General features: G+C 43.3%; 1 protein-coding gene across 5 annotated transcripts in view; it reads right to left on the bottom strand.

The window, feature by feature from the left end:
• dysf (dysferlin, limb girdle muscular dystrophy 2B (autosomal recessive)) overlaps nt 1-12,190 on the bottom strand; it is an 80,929-nt gene that overhangs the window by 54,034 nt on the left and 14,705 nt on the right. For 4 of the 5 annotated variants that reach the window (XM_079579852.1, XM_079579856.1, XM_079579853.1 and 1 more), the window contains exons 7-26: nt 11,495-11,623; nt 11,348-11,410; nt 10,464-10,514; nt 10,370-10,400; nt 10,176-10,291; nt 9,977-10,103; nt 9,799-9,902; nt 9,657-9,725; nt 8,847-8,890; nt 8,326-8,408; nt 7,336-7,368; nt 7,123-7,238; nt 6,944-7,057; nt 5,394-5,571; nt 3,792-3,916; nt 3,612-3,718; nt 3,351-3,546; nt 1,873-2,025; nt 1,629-1,760; nt 37-203 (exon numbers count right to left, since the gene is read on the bottom strand). In XM_079579852.1, the coding sequence (XP_079435978.1) occupies nt 37-203; nt 1,629-1,760; nt 1,873-2,025; nt 3,351-3,546; nt 3,612-3,718; nt 3,792-3,916; nt 5,394-5,571; nt 6,944-7,057; nt 7,123-7,238; nt 7,336-7,368; nt 8,326-8,408; nt 8,847-8,890; nt 9,657-9,725; nt 9,799-9,902; nt 9,977-10,103; nt 10,176-10,291; nt 10,370-10,400; nt 10,464-10,514; nt 11,348-11,410; nt 11,495-11,623 (2,138 nt within the window). The remainder of the gene's footprint in view (nt 1-36; nt 204-1,628; nt 1,761-1,872; nt 2,026-3,350; nt 3,547-3,611; nt 3,719-3,791; nt 3,917-5,393; nt 5,572-6,943; nt 7,058-7,122; nt 7,239-7,335; nt 7,369-8,325; nt 8,409-8,846; nt 8,891-9,656; nt 9,726-9,798; nt 9,903-9,976; nt 10,104-10,175; nt 10,292-10,369; nt 10,401-10,463; nt 10,515-11,347; nt 11,411-11,494; nt 11,624-12,190) is intronic. The other variant, XM_079579855.1, reaches the window with a different exon arrangement.

Raw genomic sequence — 12,190 nt, 5'->3', positions numbered from 1 at the left:
CTGGCACACGGGAGCTGTCACATGTGTCTTACTCACGTCCTCTCGGGGCTGATGTACCAGTCTCCCGCCCAGCTCCAGCCGGGGCTCGGTTTGAAGGCCTCTCTGGGCAGCTTCACGCGCCCCGTCACGTCGCTGAACTTCGGGTAGGTCAGGCCCGTGGTGCCCCAGCTGCCCACCAGCGCCAGCCGGGTCTGGTTCTCGTACTGGGCACACGGGCAGAGGACACTTTAACACCTGACATCTTACATGGTTCAGTGTTTGTGTTCAGGCCGACACTCAAAAAGAGTCGCCTCCGTTATTTCTACGAGAGTGACCACACCTGACAGGCAGGGGGCGCTGTTAGGGACCAATGGGTGAAAGTACTTCTCTTTAGTCCTCACCACGGGAGCTGACACTGCTGCAATACCACCCCCTGGTGTCGACTTTACTGTTTCTATACTGTTTTCTCAGGTTTACAACTTTTACAAACTTCAGCAGCTCGTGTTCTGACGAAGACCAGGAGGCGGGACCACATAACACCGGTTTGAGAATCGCTGCATTGGCTCCCCGTGTGTTTCAGGATCGATTTTAAAGTTCTTTTAATGGTTTTTAAATGTCTTAATGGTAACCTTCACGGCCCTTTTGCTCCTCCGGCAGGGGTCTCCTAGTTATTCCTAAAGTGAACAAAAAGTTTTAGCTTTGGGCTTTGATTGAAAGGCCCTGCAGCACTGTGGAGTTTCCCGCCTGTTTGTCCTTTTTTGGAACATGCTCTGTTTGAGGAGTCCAGAGATTTAATATGCATGAAATAAGCAGTTTATCCATTCAGCCCCAATGATGAAATGAATGAAGATGGCTCAATCTCCTCCTACGAAGCCTGTTCCTAAAAAGGGGCTACGAGCCTCCACAAAGCTCCAGAGCCCGTCAATCATAGTTATAGGATGACACTTTTTATTGTTAAAAATATGACACCTACCCCAGCGTTGTCACAGGGGTCAAAGCATTTTTAGAAAAAAATTAAACTCTTTGGAGCCAGACTTTTAAGCAGCACAAACAAGGTCCAAAGCAACATAACAACACTGTTTACAAAACGCTCCCGGCCACCAGGGCGATGTCAGCTCCCGCCATGAGGATCAAAGAGAAGGGCTTTCCTCGACTGGAGTCATTCCTGTAAATGTGAGGAGTGAGCGATGACAGACCAGTAATATTAAGTCTATAGGAGGGACGAGAGGAGCAGCAGAGACAGAAGGCACTGCGTTCTTAGAAACTACACGAGTCTACGAATCTACGGAGACGTCTGAATATGATCATTTGATTGTTTGATTGTTTATTTGTTTTGTTTTATTGTTTATTGTGAACCCCATTAGATACCACCTAGTCTTCCTCGGGTCCAGGATTAAAAAGCATTTACAATATAATAACATGCATAAAAACAAACAAAGCACAACAGTAATACATGACAAGATATAATTACTGAAACCAAACCAAAGATTTTAGTGCATTTTTGAAAACAAGTAAATTGGATGAATCTCTCAAATTCACAGGCAGCTTATTCCACAATTGCGACAATCTAAAGTCAACAGTTTTTAGTAGCAGACTTGTTCTAAAAACTTGTTCTTCTGATAAAAGTTAGAAGTAATTAAAAGTCTCACCGTCTCAGCGAACACGGACAGTTTCCCCTCAGCGCATTCGTTAAAGTGTTTAACTTCTGAGTTCAGCCCGAACCAGACTTTGACCCGGAGCTGCCCGGGCAGTTTCACCTCGGCCCCGGAGCCCTGGGGGTACTGGGACAGATACATAAATGCAAATAATCAGTAAGCTCACAGAACAGTCCTGCAGACGCCGGGACACAGACTGAGTACACATACATGTTGTGTATATTTGATAAAGTAACACCTTGAGGAAGACGGTCTGCAGGCGTCCGCAGAACGGGCCCCTGTGCTGCGGCTGTGGGGAGAACATGACGGTGTGAGCCGGGACGCGGTGATACGCCACTCTCCTGTCGCCCTGGAGCATCCAGATCACGATGTCCGGCAGACTGTTCTGAGGCTGGACACAACAAATCAAAGAGCGGGATCAGGCTTTGTGCAGGTATTAAAGTAATAATCTCAAACTATCACCGTGCTACACTCAGAGGGTTAGAAAGTGTAATATTATATTAAAGAGGGGGTATTATGCTTTTTTCAATCACATAGCACCAGTCTATATCACACTACAATGATGACCAAACCTTCTGTTGGTCTGTAAATGCAGTAAATTAGAATAACTGCCTTGTATAAAATGTCTCTCTCAAAATGGCTGCAGTGAATGTCTTGAAATAGGCCTCTGTCTCTTTAAGAACCTCTGAGCCTTTCCGACACGCCCCCTCCACACGCTGGAGGCGTCTCTACACTGCAAAAAGTACCCGACTAAAAACAAGGAAAATAAATCTTAAAATAAGACATTTTGTCTTGTTTGAAGGAAAAAATTCTGCCAATGGGGTCAGCATTTTTCTTATATTTTTCTTATCATAAAACAAGAAAGAAACACTAAATTTAAGCAAATAAATAACTAGAATTAAGCAAAATGTCCTATGAAAATGGAATAATTTAAGGAAATCATTCTTGTTTAGTGAAAAATTGTGGGTGTTTTACTTCAATGTTGCTTGATTTAAGTAAAATGTTTTAAATTACACACATTTTTGAGCAAAATGTTCTTAATAAATACTAATATTTAAGGAAAATACTGCCCACGCCCGAAGACCCATCTCCATGATGTGGAGCCAGGCTGGTGGTCAGAATCACCTGGCTGGAGGATTCACCTATTGTACATGTTTTAATGGTAGACGTGAGGAGAACATGCTCCACACAGAAAGGCCCCGTCCTGGTGGGAATTGAACCCAGGACCTTCGAGCTGTGAAGCTGAGGCTCTAACCGCTGTGCATCAGTTCTTAAATCAAGAGTTGCTGTGATCTTTTCTTCTTTTCTTCTAAAGCTGAAGAAGATTCAAAAAGTTTTTCTTTCTTGTTACAAGAAAAAAAAAATTCTCAAGAAAACTTTGCTCGGCAAGACATTATTACTTTTTAGGGAAAAAATAAGAACTTATTTCTTAAAGTAAGACATTTTTTACTTGCTTAGAATCCACTTTTTGCAGTGTAGGAGGTGGGGGCGTTCCTAGGAGGACTCAGGCAAACCTATCCCTAAAATGGCCGCCATCAGAGTTTTTACAGATTACTCAGAAATACGTGAATGTGCCAAGGCAACACTTCAGGCATGTTTTTAATGAGGGAATGACATAATAACATGATGTAAAGCTTGAAAAAGTCCATTTAAGATGAAGCTTAGCGAGAGATGGAGAGGAGCATTATGGGTTTAAAGCGTAGTCTCCTCCTGTACCTCCTCGGCGAGCCCCTTGAGCCGGTTGGCCCAGTCCTCCGCCTGCTCCAGGACCACGCTCAGCTCGGTCTCCGGGCCGTGTTTCAGCGCGAGCGCCGACTCCACGATCTGCTGCAGCTGGAGCGTCCGCAGGTGCCTGAGGGCGCGGTCCAGGGCGGTCGCACACGGCCACCCGGTCAGAGACGGCAGCTCCTGACTGAGACACAGGCATCAAAGTCTCACATCTTTAACGGGAACTCGGTCTGGCTCTCTGTGTCTGACCTGCAGTCCTCGATGACCTGGTCCAGCAGCTGCACCACTCGGTCCTCCAGGTGGTCCAGGTCTCCGCCCGCCTGCACCTCCAGCCGCACGGAGGCCAGGTTTCTCTCCTGGAAACAGCCGCCAGTTGAAGCGTCAGACAGAAGAACTCGCCTCTGTGTGAGTAAACAGTTCAGGCCTCACCAGTCGCTCCGTCGCCGCCAGCAGCAGGTTCAGAGCCTGGATCCTGGGGCGGATGTCCTCCCACTCTGAGGACAGCACCACCACCGGCTTCACGTTCCCCCACGGCAGGTAGTAATACTGACACCCTGAGGACACACGGCACAGACATCACACTTTAAAACAGTCTTAAAAAGCACATTCAGCCAGAGAGATGTGGAAACAGGAAGACAAAAGCTCCAGACTCCATATTCCTGTACCATGTACCCTAAAGCAGGGTATCTGCAGAGATGGACAAGTCAAATTTAAGACTTTTTAAGACCTTTTAAAGACCACAAACTCAAAAAACCTGTTTTTGAACGCGCAATATATAAATGGACTGTAAAGAAAATCACTCACAAAAATCCAAGTGTCAAACTGTTGTTTCTGATTTCACAGTGGGATGTACATTTTAACAACCATTCAAGCTTTAACAACCTTATCCCATAATAAGAATATTGAATGAAAGAAAACAACAGATATTTATTTTTTGTATTTAAAATGCTTTGTAATACTTGAGCTGATAAACATTCACTGTTTCTAAAAATAAAAGCAGCTTTTCCACTCGTTTGCAAAGAACAACACAAAACACTGTCAACTTTACAACTCATTAATTATCATTTTAATGATATTATTATTAGGCCAGAATCTAGTCTCGGTTTTATGTTTTCTAAACTTGTTTGTCAGATGTTTTGATGAACAAAGTGAGAAACTTGTTTCTAAAGTAACAGGACTTTCTCTTTCCTTCTGTTCCTGAGCAGAGGAGCGTTCGCTTTGTGTTTCCCAACATCTGGACAAACTTTATTGTGAATGATGCCGTTCATTACCTTGAGTTGGATTTTTACAGTGAAGGATTATCTCCACGTTGTTTCATATTGGACGTATCTTTCCCCCGACAGCAGCAATACGGATCCATCAGCGACACCTGGGTCATGTTCTGGATTCCTAAACTCTGCTGACTTCAGTGGTTTGTTTGGGCGGATAAAGCTCTGAAGGAGAGTCCTTCTGCCTCGCTCAACTATCGCTGAGTTTACGTTGTTTGTGGCGGCGGCCAGTGCGTCAGCATCGCTTCGCCCTCTCGGACCATGAGCAGCACCGGCGGCTCCTCATCGCTGCTTCTGTGCATTCATTTGTCTACTTTTTAAACTAAATTGTGCGCAAATAATTGGGTCGTTGAACGTTAATTTTTAAGACCAGTTTGCCATGGATTTAAGACCAAATAGGCCGAATTTTAGACTTTTAGACTTTTAATTTGGATTCTTGAATTTTAGACTTTTTAAGACTTTTTAAGACCCCGCGGACACCCTGTTAAAGGGACTATATAGAGTTTAAAAATGTATTTTCTTCCCCCTACATGTTCCTCCATGTCCTAATGTGTAGAATGAGTTCAGACCTGTTCACCACAACTGCCTCTAAAATCCTGCCCTGTCACTCAGAAAGGAGTTAATTCGGATCCGAAGTGCCGTCATGCACGAGCTTTAATAGAAGCTGCAGTTACACGTATGACCTGAGGTGGCAGTAGTGAGTATAAAATGGCTAACTTGCATCTAGCCCTTTTAAGTAAATACATGAGTGAAGGATGCTGACCGTCGAACACGGCGCGGCTGAACTGCGTGGTGGAGGCCAGGGGCAGGCAGCTGGTGTCGAACTTGTTGCCGTAGTTGCCGATGCTGACCTCGAACTGCACCGCGGCGTCCACGTCCTGCAGCAGCGTCGCCGAGTAGAACGCCACGAAGAGAGAGAAGCGCCGCTTTCGCAAGAACTTCTGCACGAAAAACAGTCAGAGAATATTGTGTGTCAGAGACAGGCTATTAAACCAAACATGTCTGTGTCGAAAAGAAGGTTTAGATACTTCTATAGAAAACATAAAAGAATCTGAAACCTTTAGGTTCAAGTGTTGATGCTGTTGGTCATCAGGAATTGAGGAAAAAAAGGGGAGGGAGTTGGTGGTGAGGATGAGAAAAAAGGGACAAAATATACAGTCGTGTTCAAAGGTTTACAGACCCTGGCAGAATTTCATCACAGGCCTTGTTGACAACAAAACAACAACAGCAACAACTAAATTTGACATTTGAGAAGGGTAGGGGTGGGTAAAGACTACAGAGGAACAAGCTTTCCCTTTCATAAAATGTACTTTTAAAAAATTGTATATAAAATGTAAATACTGTCTGTAAATATTATGAACTGTATTGTTTTATGTTTTCTGTAGTGTTTTGTAATTGTCTGTCTCGGGGACTGCAGATGGAAATGAGCTCCAAGAGCTAAAGTCTGGTACAAAGCATCTTTTCATCTGCTGATTAATGCTCCTGTACATGTCCCTGTCAAATAAAAAAAAAGGAAAAAAAAGGGCACCATAACTACTGTGCAATATGGAGGTGTTTCACTGATGCTCCAGCAGAATAAAGTGAAGGTCCCGTTAGTTCCATCTCAGTCTGACCTCAGTATCATTGATCACTGTGGGCAGAGCTCAGCCCAGGAACTCACAGGAACTGGAGGCTTTTTGCCAATAAGAATGGGCCGTTTTACCATCAAAAAAATAATGAACCTCGTCCACAACGACTACAAAAGACTGACTAAGCTGTTATTGATGTTAAAGGGGAAATACATGGTATTACAAACTAGGGTGTGTAAACTTTTGATAAGGGTCATTTTTGGAGATTCTTATTTCAGCTGTTTCACCATAAATGCCTTCACACAAACCACTAACTATGAGTGAAATAAAACGTTTTGTGTTATCTGTGTTAACTGTATATGGAAAAATTGCGGAAAGAAGTGGAAAAATTGGGATAATTGGGGAAAATCTGGGGGAAAAAACAGGAAAAAAATGTGGGACAAATTGGTCAAAAATATGGAATAAATTAGGAAAAATGTGGAAAGTGTTTTTTTTTTCCTTCCCTTTTGTCGTTAACGGGAGTATCTAGATTGTTTCACCTCAAATAAATGAAATGAATAAATAAAAACATTATTAATCTGTTTTCTGGTTCTATATGACTAATATTTGAGTATAGGTATCGTTCAGGTATCGGTATCGAAAACCAAGTATTGTTGAAGTACTGGTATTGAAGGAAATGTACCGGTACCCAGCCCCCTCCATCAGTTTGCCCCAGGGCAGTAAAGCGTGTAAAGTGCAGCTCTACCTCGACCACCAGCAGCTCGTCCGACGTGACGTCTTCAGTTTTCTGCTCAGGTTTATCCGCCAGTTTAGTGCTGAGCTCCAGCAGCACTCGGCCGCGATAGGCCACGCCCTCGCCCTGAAAACAGCACATTTTTATAAACGAGACGCTGCAGGTGAATAATTCAAACAATCAGGTCTCACTTTTCCGAGGTTGAGCGCCTCGTGCGGGTCGTGGAAGGAGCTGAACTCTCGCGGGCTGCCGTAAAGATTCACGAAACACGGGCCGAACGTGGGCAGGAAACCGAGGCCGTCGTCGACTGAGGAGGAAACGTTAAAGACGAGACGGTCAGATTCAGGTGATAATGATGTAAAGGAAAGGAAATGAAGTGGAGGAGAAGAGGGAAAGGAACATACGGCCGGAGTGGAGCGTCCGTGGAGTGAGTTCGTCTGATGCATCGAGAAGAATAAATAAAGAAGAGTTTTTACAGGGAATAAAGCGGGTCTTTGAACGCCACACAAGCTCAGGATTAGGAAAACATGCAGTCGTCACATGAAAAAAGAAAATATTAGTTTGTTATTACTGCTAGTATCGCCAAATTGGTGTCAACCCTATGTTCCCCAGGTCAGCAAGCAAGAACCTTTTTCTATAGGGGGCGCCGAAACACCGGGTAAAAACTGTTTTCACCTGCAGTGTCTCACTTTTAAAGGGGGGTATTATGCAAAATGGACTTTTTCAAGCTTTCCATCATGTTATTATGTCATTCCCTCATTAAAAACATGCCTGAAGTGTTGCCTTGGCACATTCACGTATTTCTGAGTAATCTGTAAAAACTCTGATGGCGGCCATTTTAGGGATAGGTTTGCCTGAGTCCTCCTAGGAACGCCCCCACCTCCTGGAGACGCCTCCGACCTTTCGTCACCAGCCGAGTAACCAACCACTGCTCCTCAGCAGAACCCCCTCCCCACTGATGCCACAGACAGCGTGTGGAGGGGGCGTGTCGGAAAGGCTCAGAGGTTCTTAAAGAGACAGAGGCCTATTTCAAGACATTCACTACAGCCATTTTGAGAGAGCCATTTTATACAAGGCAGTTATTCTAATTTACTGCATTTACAGACCAACAGGTTTGGTCATCATTGTAGTGTGATACAGACTGGTGCTATGTGATTGAAAAAAGCATAATACCCTCTCTTTAACACAACACAGTCTCAAGCCGAGGTTATAATAATGTGGCTCATGCATGGACAAGACTCCACTCCACTGACTCTCACACAGGTCACATGCATGTCACAGGGAAAAAAACAAGACCAGACCAAGACCAGACCAAGACCAGACCAAGACCAGACCAAGACCAGACCAAGACCAGACCAGACCAGACTAAAGGAGTCTGAAGGAGTTTGACCAACCGTCAATCTGTCCTCCAGGAGCGGAGACCTTGGACATGCAGAGCTGAGAGGTTCCGATCACGTCGTTGTGACTGGCTCGATCCCTAAAGCAAACACACACTTTACTCATCTCCAACAGGAAAGTTATTTGGGCAATGATTTAAATGTGAACTATTAAAAGATGAGACAACTGCATTTTCTTCTTTAAAGCAGTACTAAGTAACTCATGCCCCACAACAGGTGTCGTAGCATGTTGCGTTTTTTTAACTTATTGATTGTCTTGGAGAGTAAATACTACACTGACAGGAAAGGCGAAGGAAGAGGGGGTTACTGTGCATCCAATTATACAATGGAAATATTTTTTTTCACTAAAACTTGGCTGTAAATACTGTTTAAGTGGCGCTAGCCCGCAGTTAGTTTTGCCCGTTAGCCTGTTAGCTTCTTCTTCGTGATTCCATTAGTGTGTGTTGTCTGTCCAGAGACACCAGGGGGAGTATATCTTGCTGTTTGTTTGCTAAATAAGTAAAGAGATGAAGCATTACCAGTCCAAAATCCGGATCCTCATCTTCTCACACATCGAAGGGAACTGAAAAAATCAAGACAGAACCACAGTGAAGTCCTACATTAAAGCCCAACTCATTCCTAACACATCTCACATCCCAATTCCAATTCCAAACTACAATACTCTACTAGAAAACATGCTTTAACCTCTTAACTCCCACCTGAACATGTTGACGAAAATCCAGCAAAAAAAATTACGAAAATCCAGCAAAAAAAGACAAAAATCCAGCAAAAAAAGACACAAAAACGATTGAAAAAAAACAAGACAAAAAGCATCAAAACACAAAAAAGTATTTGAAATAAAATTACCCAAAAAAAGCGATGAATATTTGACAAAAACATAACAGAAAACCATCAAAATATCACAAACAAACGCCATAAAAAAGCTGAAAAAAGTGCTGAATATGTGACAAAAACTACTAGAAAAATGGGACAAAAACGTGCCGGAAATGAACAATGAAAAGCGAAAAAAGCACAACAAAAAGACATGAAATATTTGCCAAAAAAACTTGTCAAATATGTCACAAAAACGTGCTGGAAAAGCAACAGTGAAAAAGCGACAAAAACGAGTCAGGAAATGATATAGAAGCAAAACAATAAGACAGAAATGTGGCACAAGAGCGGCAGCAAAAAAAAAGTTTCGATCAGTTTTGTCGGTCATCTTTCACATGAGGCGTTACACTGGCCTATAGGCTCCTCGAGAAGCTTTTAGATTTGGGTAACGCTGAACTGATTAAGACGTTAACAGTAAACTATAGTAAGAGAGTTGTTTAAAGGCAGATGTGGTTTACCCGGATGGGCATGGTGAGGCTCTGGTTCCACTGAGGGTTGGCGTTTTTCTCCAGGATCTTGGTGCAAACCTGGACAGAACAATGATCACATGAATACAAATCTCACAGCAGTTTTAAATAAAGGGTCAGTGAAGTTTCAGACCGTTTTTCCTGCAAAGTGAATCTCCACCATCGGATCCACCAGGTTTTTCCTGTTGCTGTCGAAGCCGAAGAACTGCCTCATGCCGTCCATGATGGCGTCGTCCACTAGAGGGCAGGATGACGGGGAAACGTTTCACACATAATCATAAACAAACACATAAAAGCAGTGGGGGTAATACTTTGAGGCAGGTCTTCGGCTCTGTAGATCTTCACGGTGAAAGTGGCTCCTCTCAGGGACAAACCGGCCGGACGCAGCAGGTTCCCCTCGATGTCCTCCTTCTCCTCCACACACTCGCGTTTATCTGCCTGAAAGGGAAAGCCAAGGTTGAATGAGAGAGTTTTAATAGCGATGACAGCGATGGTGGACGTGACACTCACCGGAGGCTCGTCCCCCGCGGCCAGCACGAACAGGCTGACCTTCAGGTACCCTTTGACCCCAGCCGAGAGGTCGTCGGGGTCACACAGCAGCAGCCATTTCCTCAAGAAACAGTGTCCTACGATAAACACACAGAGTGATGTTTTTTAGAGAGCTGTAAAACGACGGCACCAAGGTTTAAACACATGACACTCACTGTGTTCATTGTAAACGGTTCCAACGTCCAGCTGTGGAGAGAAACATTTTATAAACAAAAGTAACAAATACATGTGTAAAAGTGTGAATTATACCTTAAATTCACCGATCACGGCGTCCGTTCTCAAAGATCGAGAGTCACAAACCTGAAAATGGATAAAGGATTTAGAGGAGGTGATGTGCAGTTCTGGAAGAGTTTGAGCAAATGACAATGAAAGGACTCTAGGGGGCCCAGAAAAGCGAGTCTCTCTAAAACCGAAAAATCGGATTCAAAATCATGGACTCAGACCTGGACTTTATTTGAAAGGAGTCTTGATTTTAACCTCTTACCACCCGCCAAAACCAAATGCATTCTCTCCTCTTTGCCATTGTCACTTTTGTCACTTTTTTATGGCACTTTGTTACTTTTTTGATGCATTTTTGTCACATTTTTTGCTGGATTTTTGTCACTTTTTGCTGGATTTTTGTCACTTTTTTTCCTGGATTTTTGTCACTTTTTTTCCTGGATTTTTGTCACATTTTCGTGGATTTTTGTCACTTTTTTCTGGATTTTTTGTCACTTTTTGCTGGATTTTTGTCACTTTTTTGCTGGATTTTTTTTTTTTTCTGGATTTTTGTCACTTTTTTTCTGGATTTTTGTCACTTTTTTGCTGGATTTTTGTCACTTTTTTTCCTGGATTTTTGTCACTTTTTGCTGGATTTTTGTCACTTTTTTCTTGATTTTTGTCTTTTTTTGCTGGATTTTTGCCTTTTTTTGCTGGATTTTTAACACTTTTTTTCCTGGATTTTTGTCACTTTTTGCTGGATTTTTGTAATTTTTTTGCTGGATTTTTGTCACTTTTTGCTGGATTTTTGACACTTTTTGTCAATTTACATCCTCATTTTCTTCTCGTTTTTTGTCGCTATTTTGAAGAAGCTTTTAGATTTGGTGAATTTGGAGAACAGGAGAAAACATGTTCAGGTGGGAGTTAAGACTTACCGTGATGAATATCGGTTCGTCGAACAGATCTGACGGGGTTTCGAAGAAGTTTAGGAAAAATGTCTGTTGAGAGAAAGTACAATATTTAATAATCTCAAAGCTATTTAATTTTTTACGATCATTTTAAAACCGTAAATCGAATCAAACCTCGTCAAAGTCCGGGTTGTTGCCCTTCCGGATCCGCGTCCTCCTGGTCTGCCCGGCGACCGTTACCTTGACGACGGGCTTGATGTTGATGCCCGGCAGCTGGCGCCCCTCGATCACCCGCACGCGCACCTGGAAAACACGCATGTACGCGGGATAAGGCTCGGGCTGGGCACCGTTAAAGGAGCTTTACCTGATTGTGCAAAGAAACAGGGTCACTCAAATGTCAAATTGCTATTTTCTGGTCCAAACTCATCTCAAACTTTCCTAATGCATTTACAACATCAACATCATCACAGGGACTGAGTTTAAACCAGGTTTCACAACTGTCAAGAGGAAAACTGTCTACTGCCCACAAGCCTGACATTTTATGACTGTTTAAAGGCTTTAAAACCAGTGTTTTTTGGATAAATGTCTGCTTTTACCATATAGACCGGGGTGCCCAAAGTGGGGCCCGCGGGCCGGAACAATTCCGTTGGCCCGCCAGAGAGTGACCTACTTTTACACCGCATAATAAGGTTAACACTAACTCTCTTCCCATTCATTCTCAGTGGTAAATATGGATGCAGTACACTTTTTCACCACTGGCGTCAAATTGGGGGCGCTGTTTCACTCCTTTCGAAAAGCTAAGGAAACCCTGTTGTGATGTCTAGGTTTTTATCAGAGCGTTGTATCATCAACTTTCCCAGTTTTCCAACT

This window comes from Gobius niger (genome assembly GCF_951799975.1).
Source record: "Gobius niger genome assembly, chromosome: 21".
NCBI lineage: Eukaryota > Metazoa > Chordata > Actinopteri > Gobiiformes > Gobiidae > Gobius > Gobius niger.
Note: the sequence above shows the minus strand (reverse complement) of the source record. Positions and strands in the feature narration are given on the sequence as shown.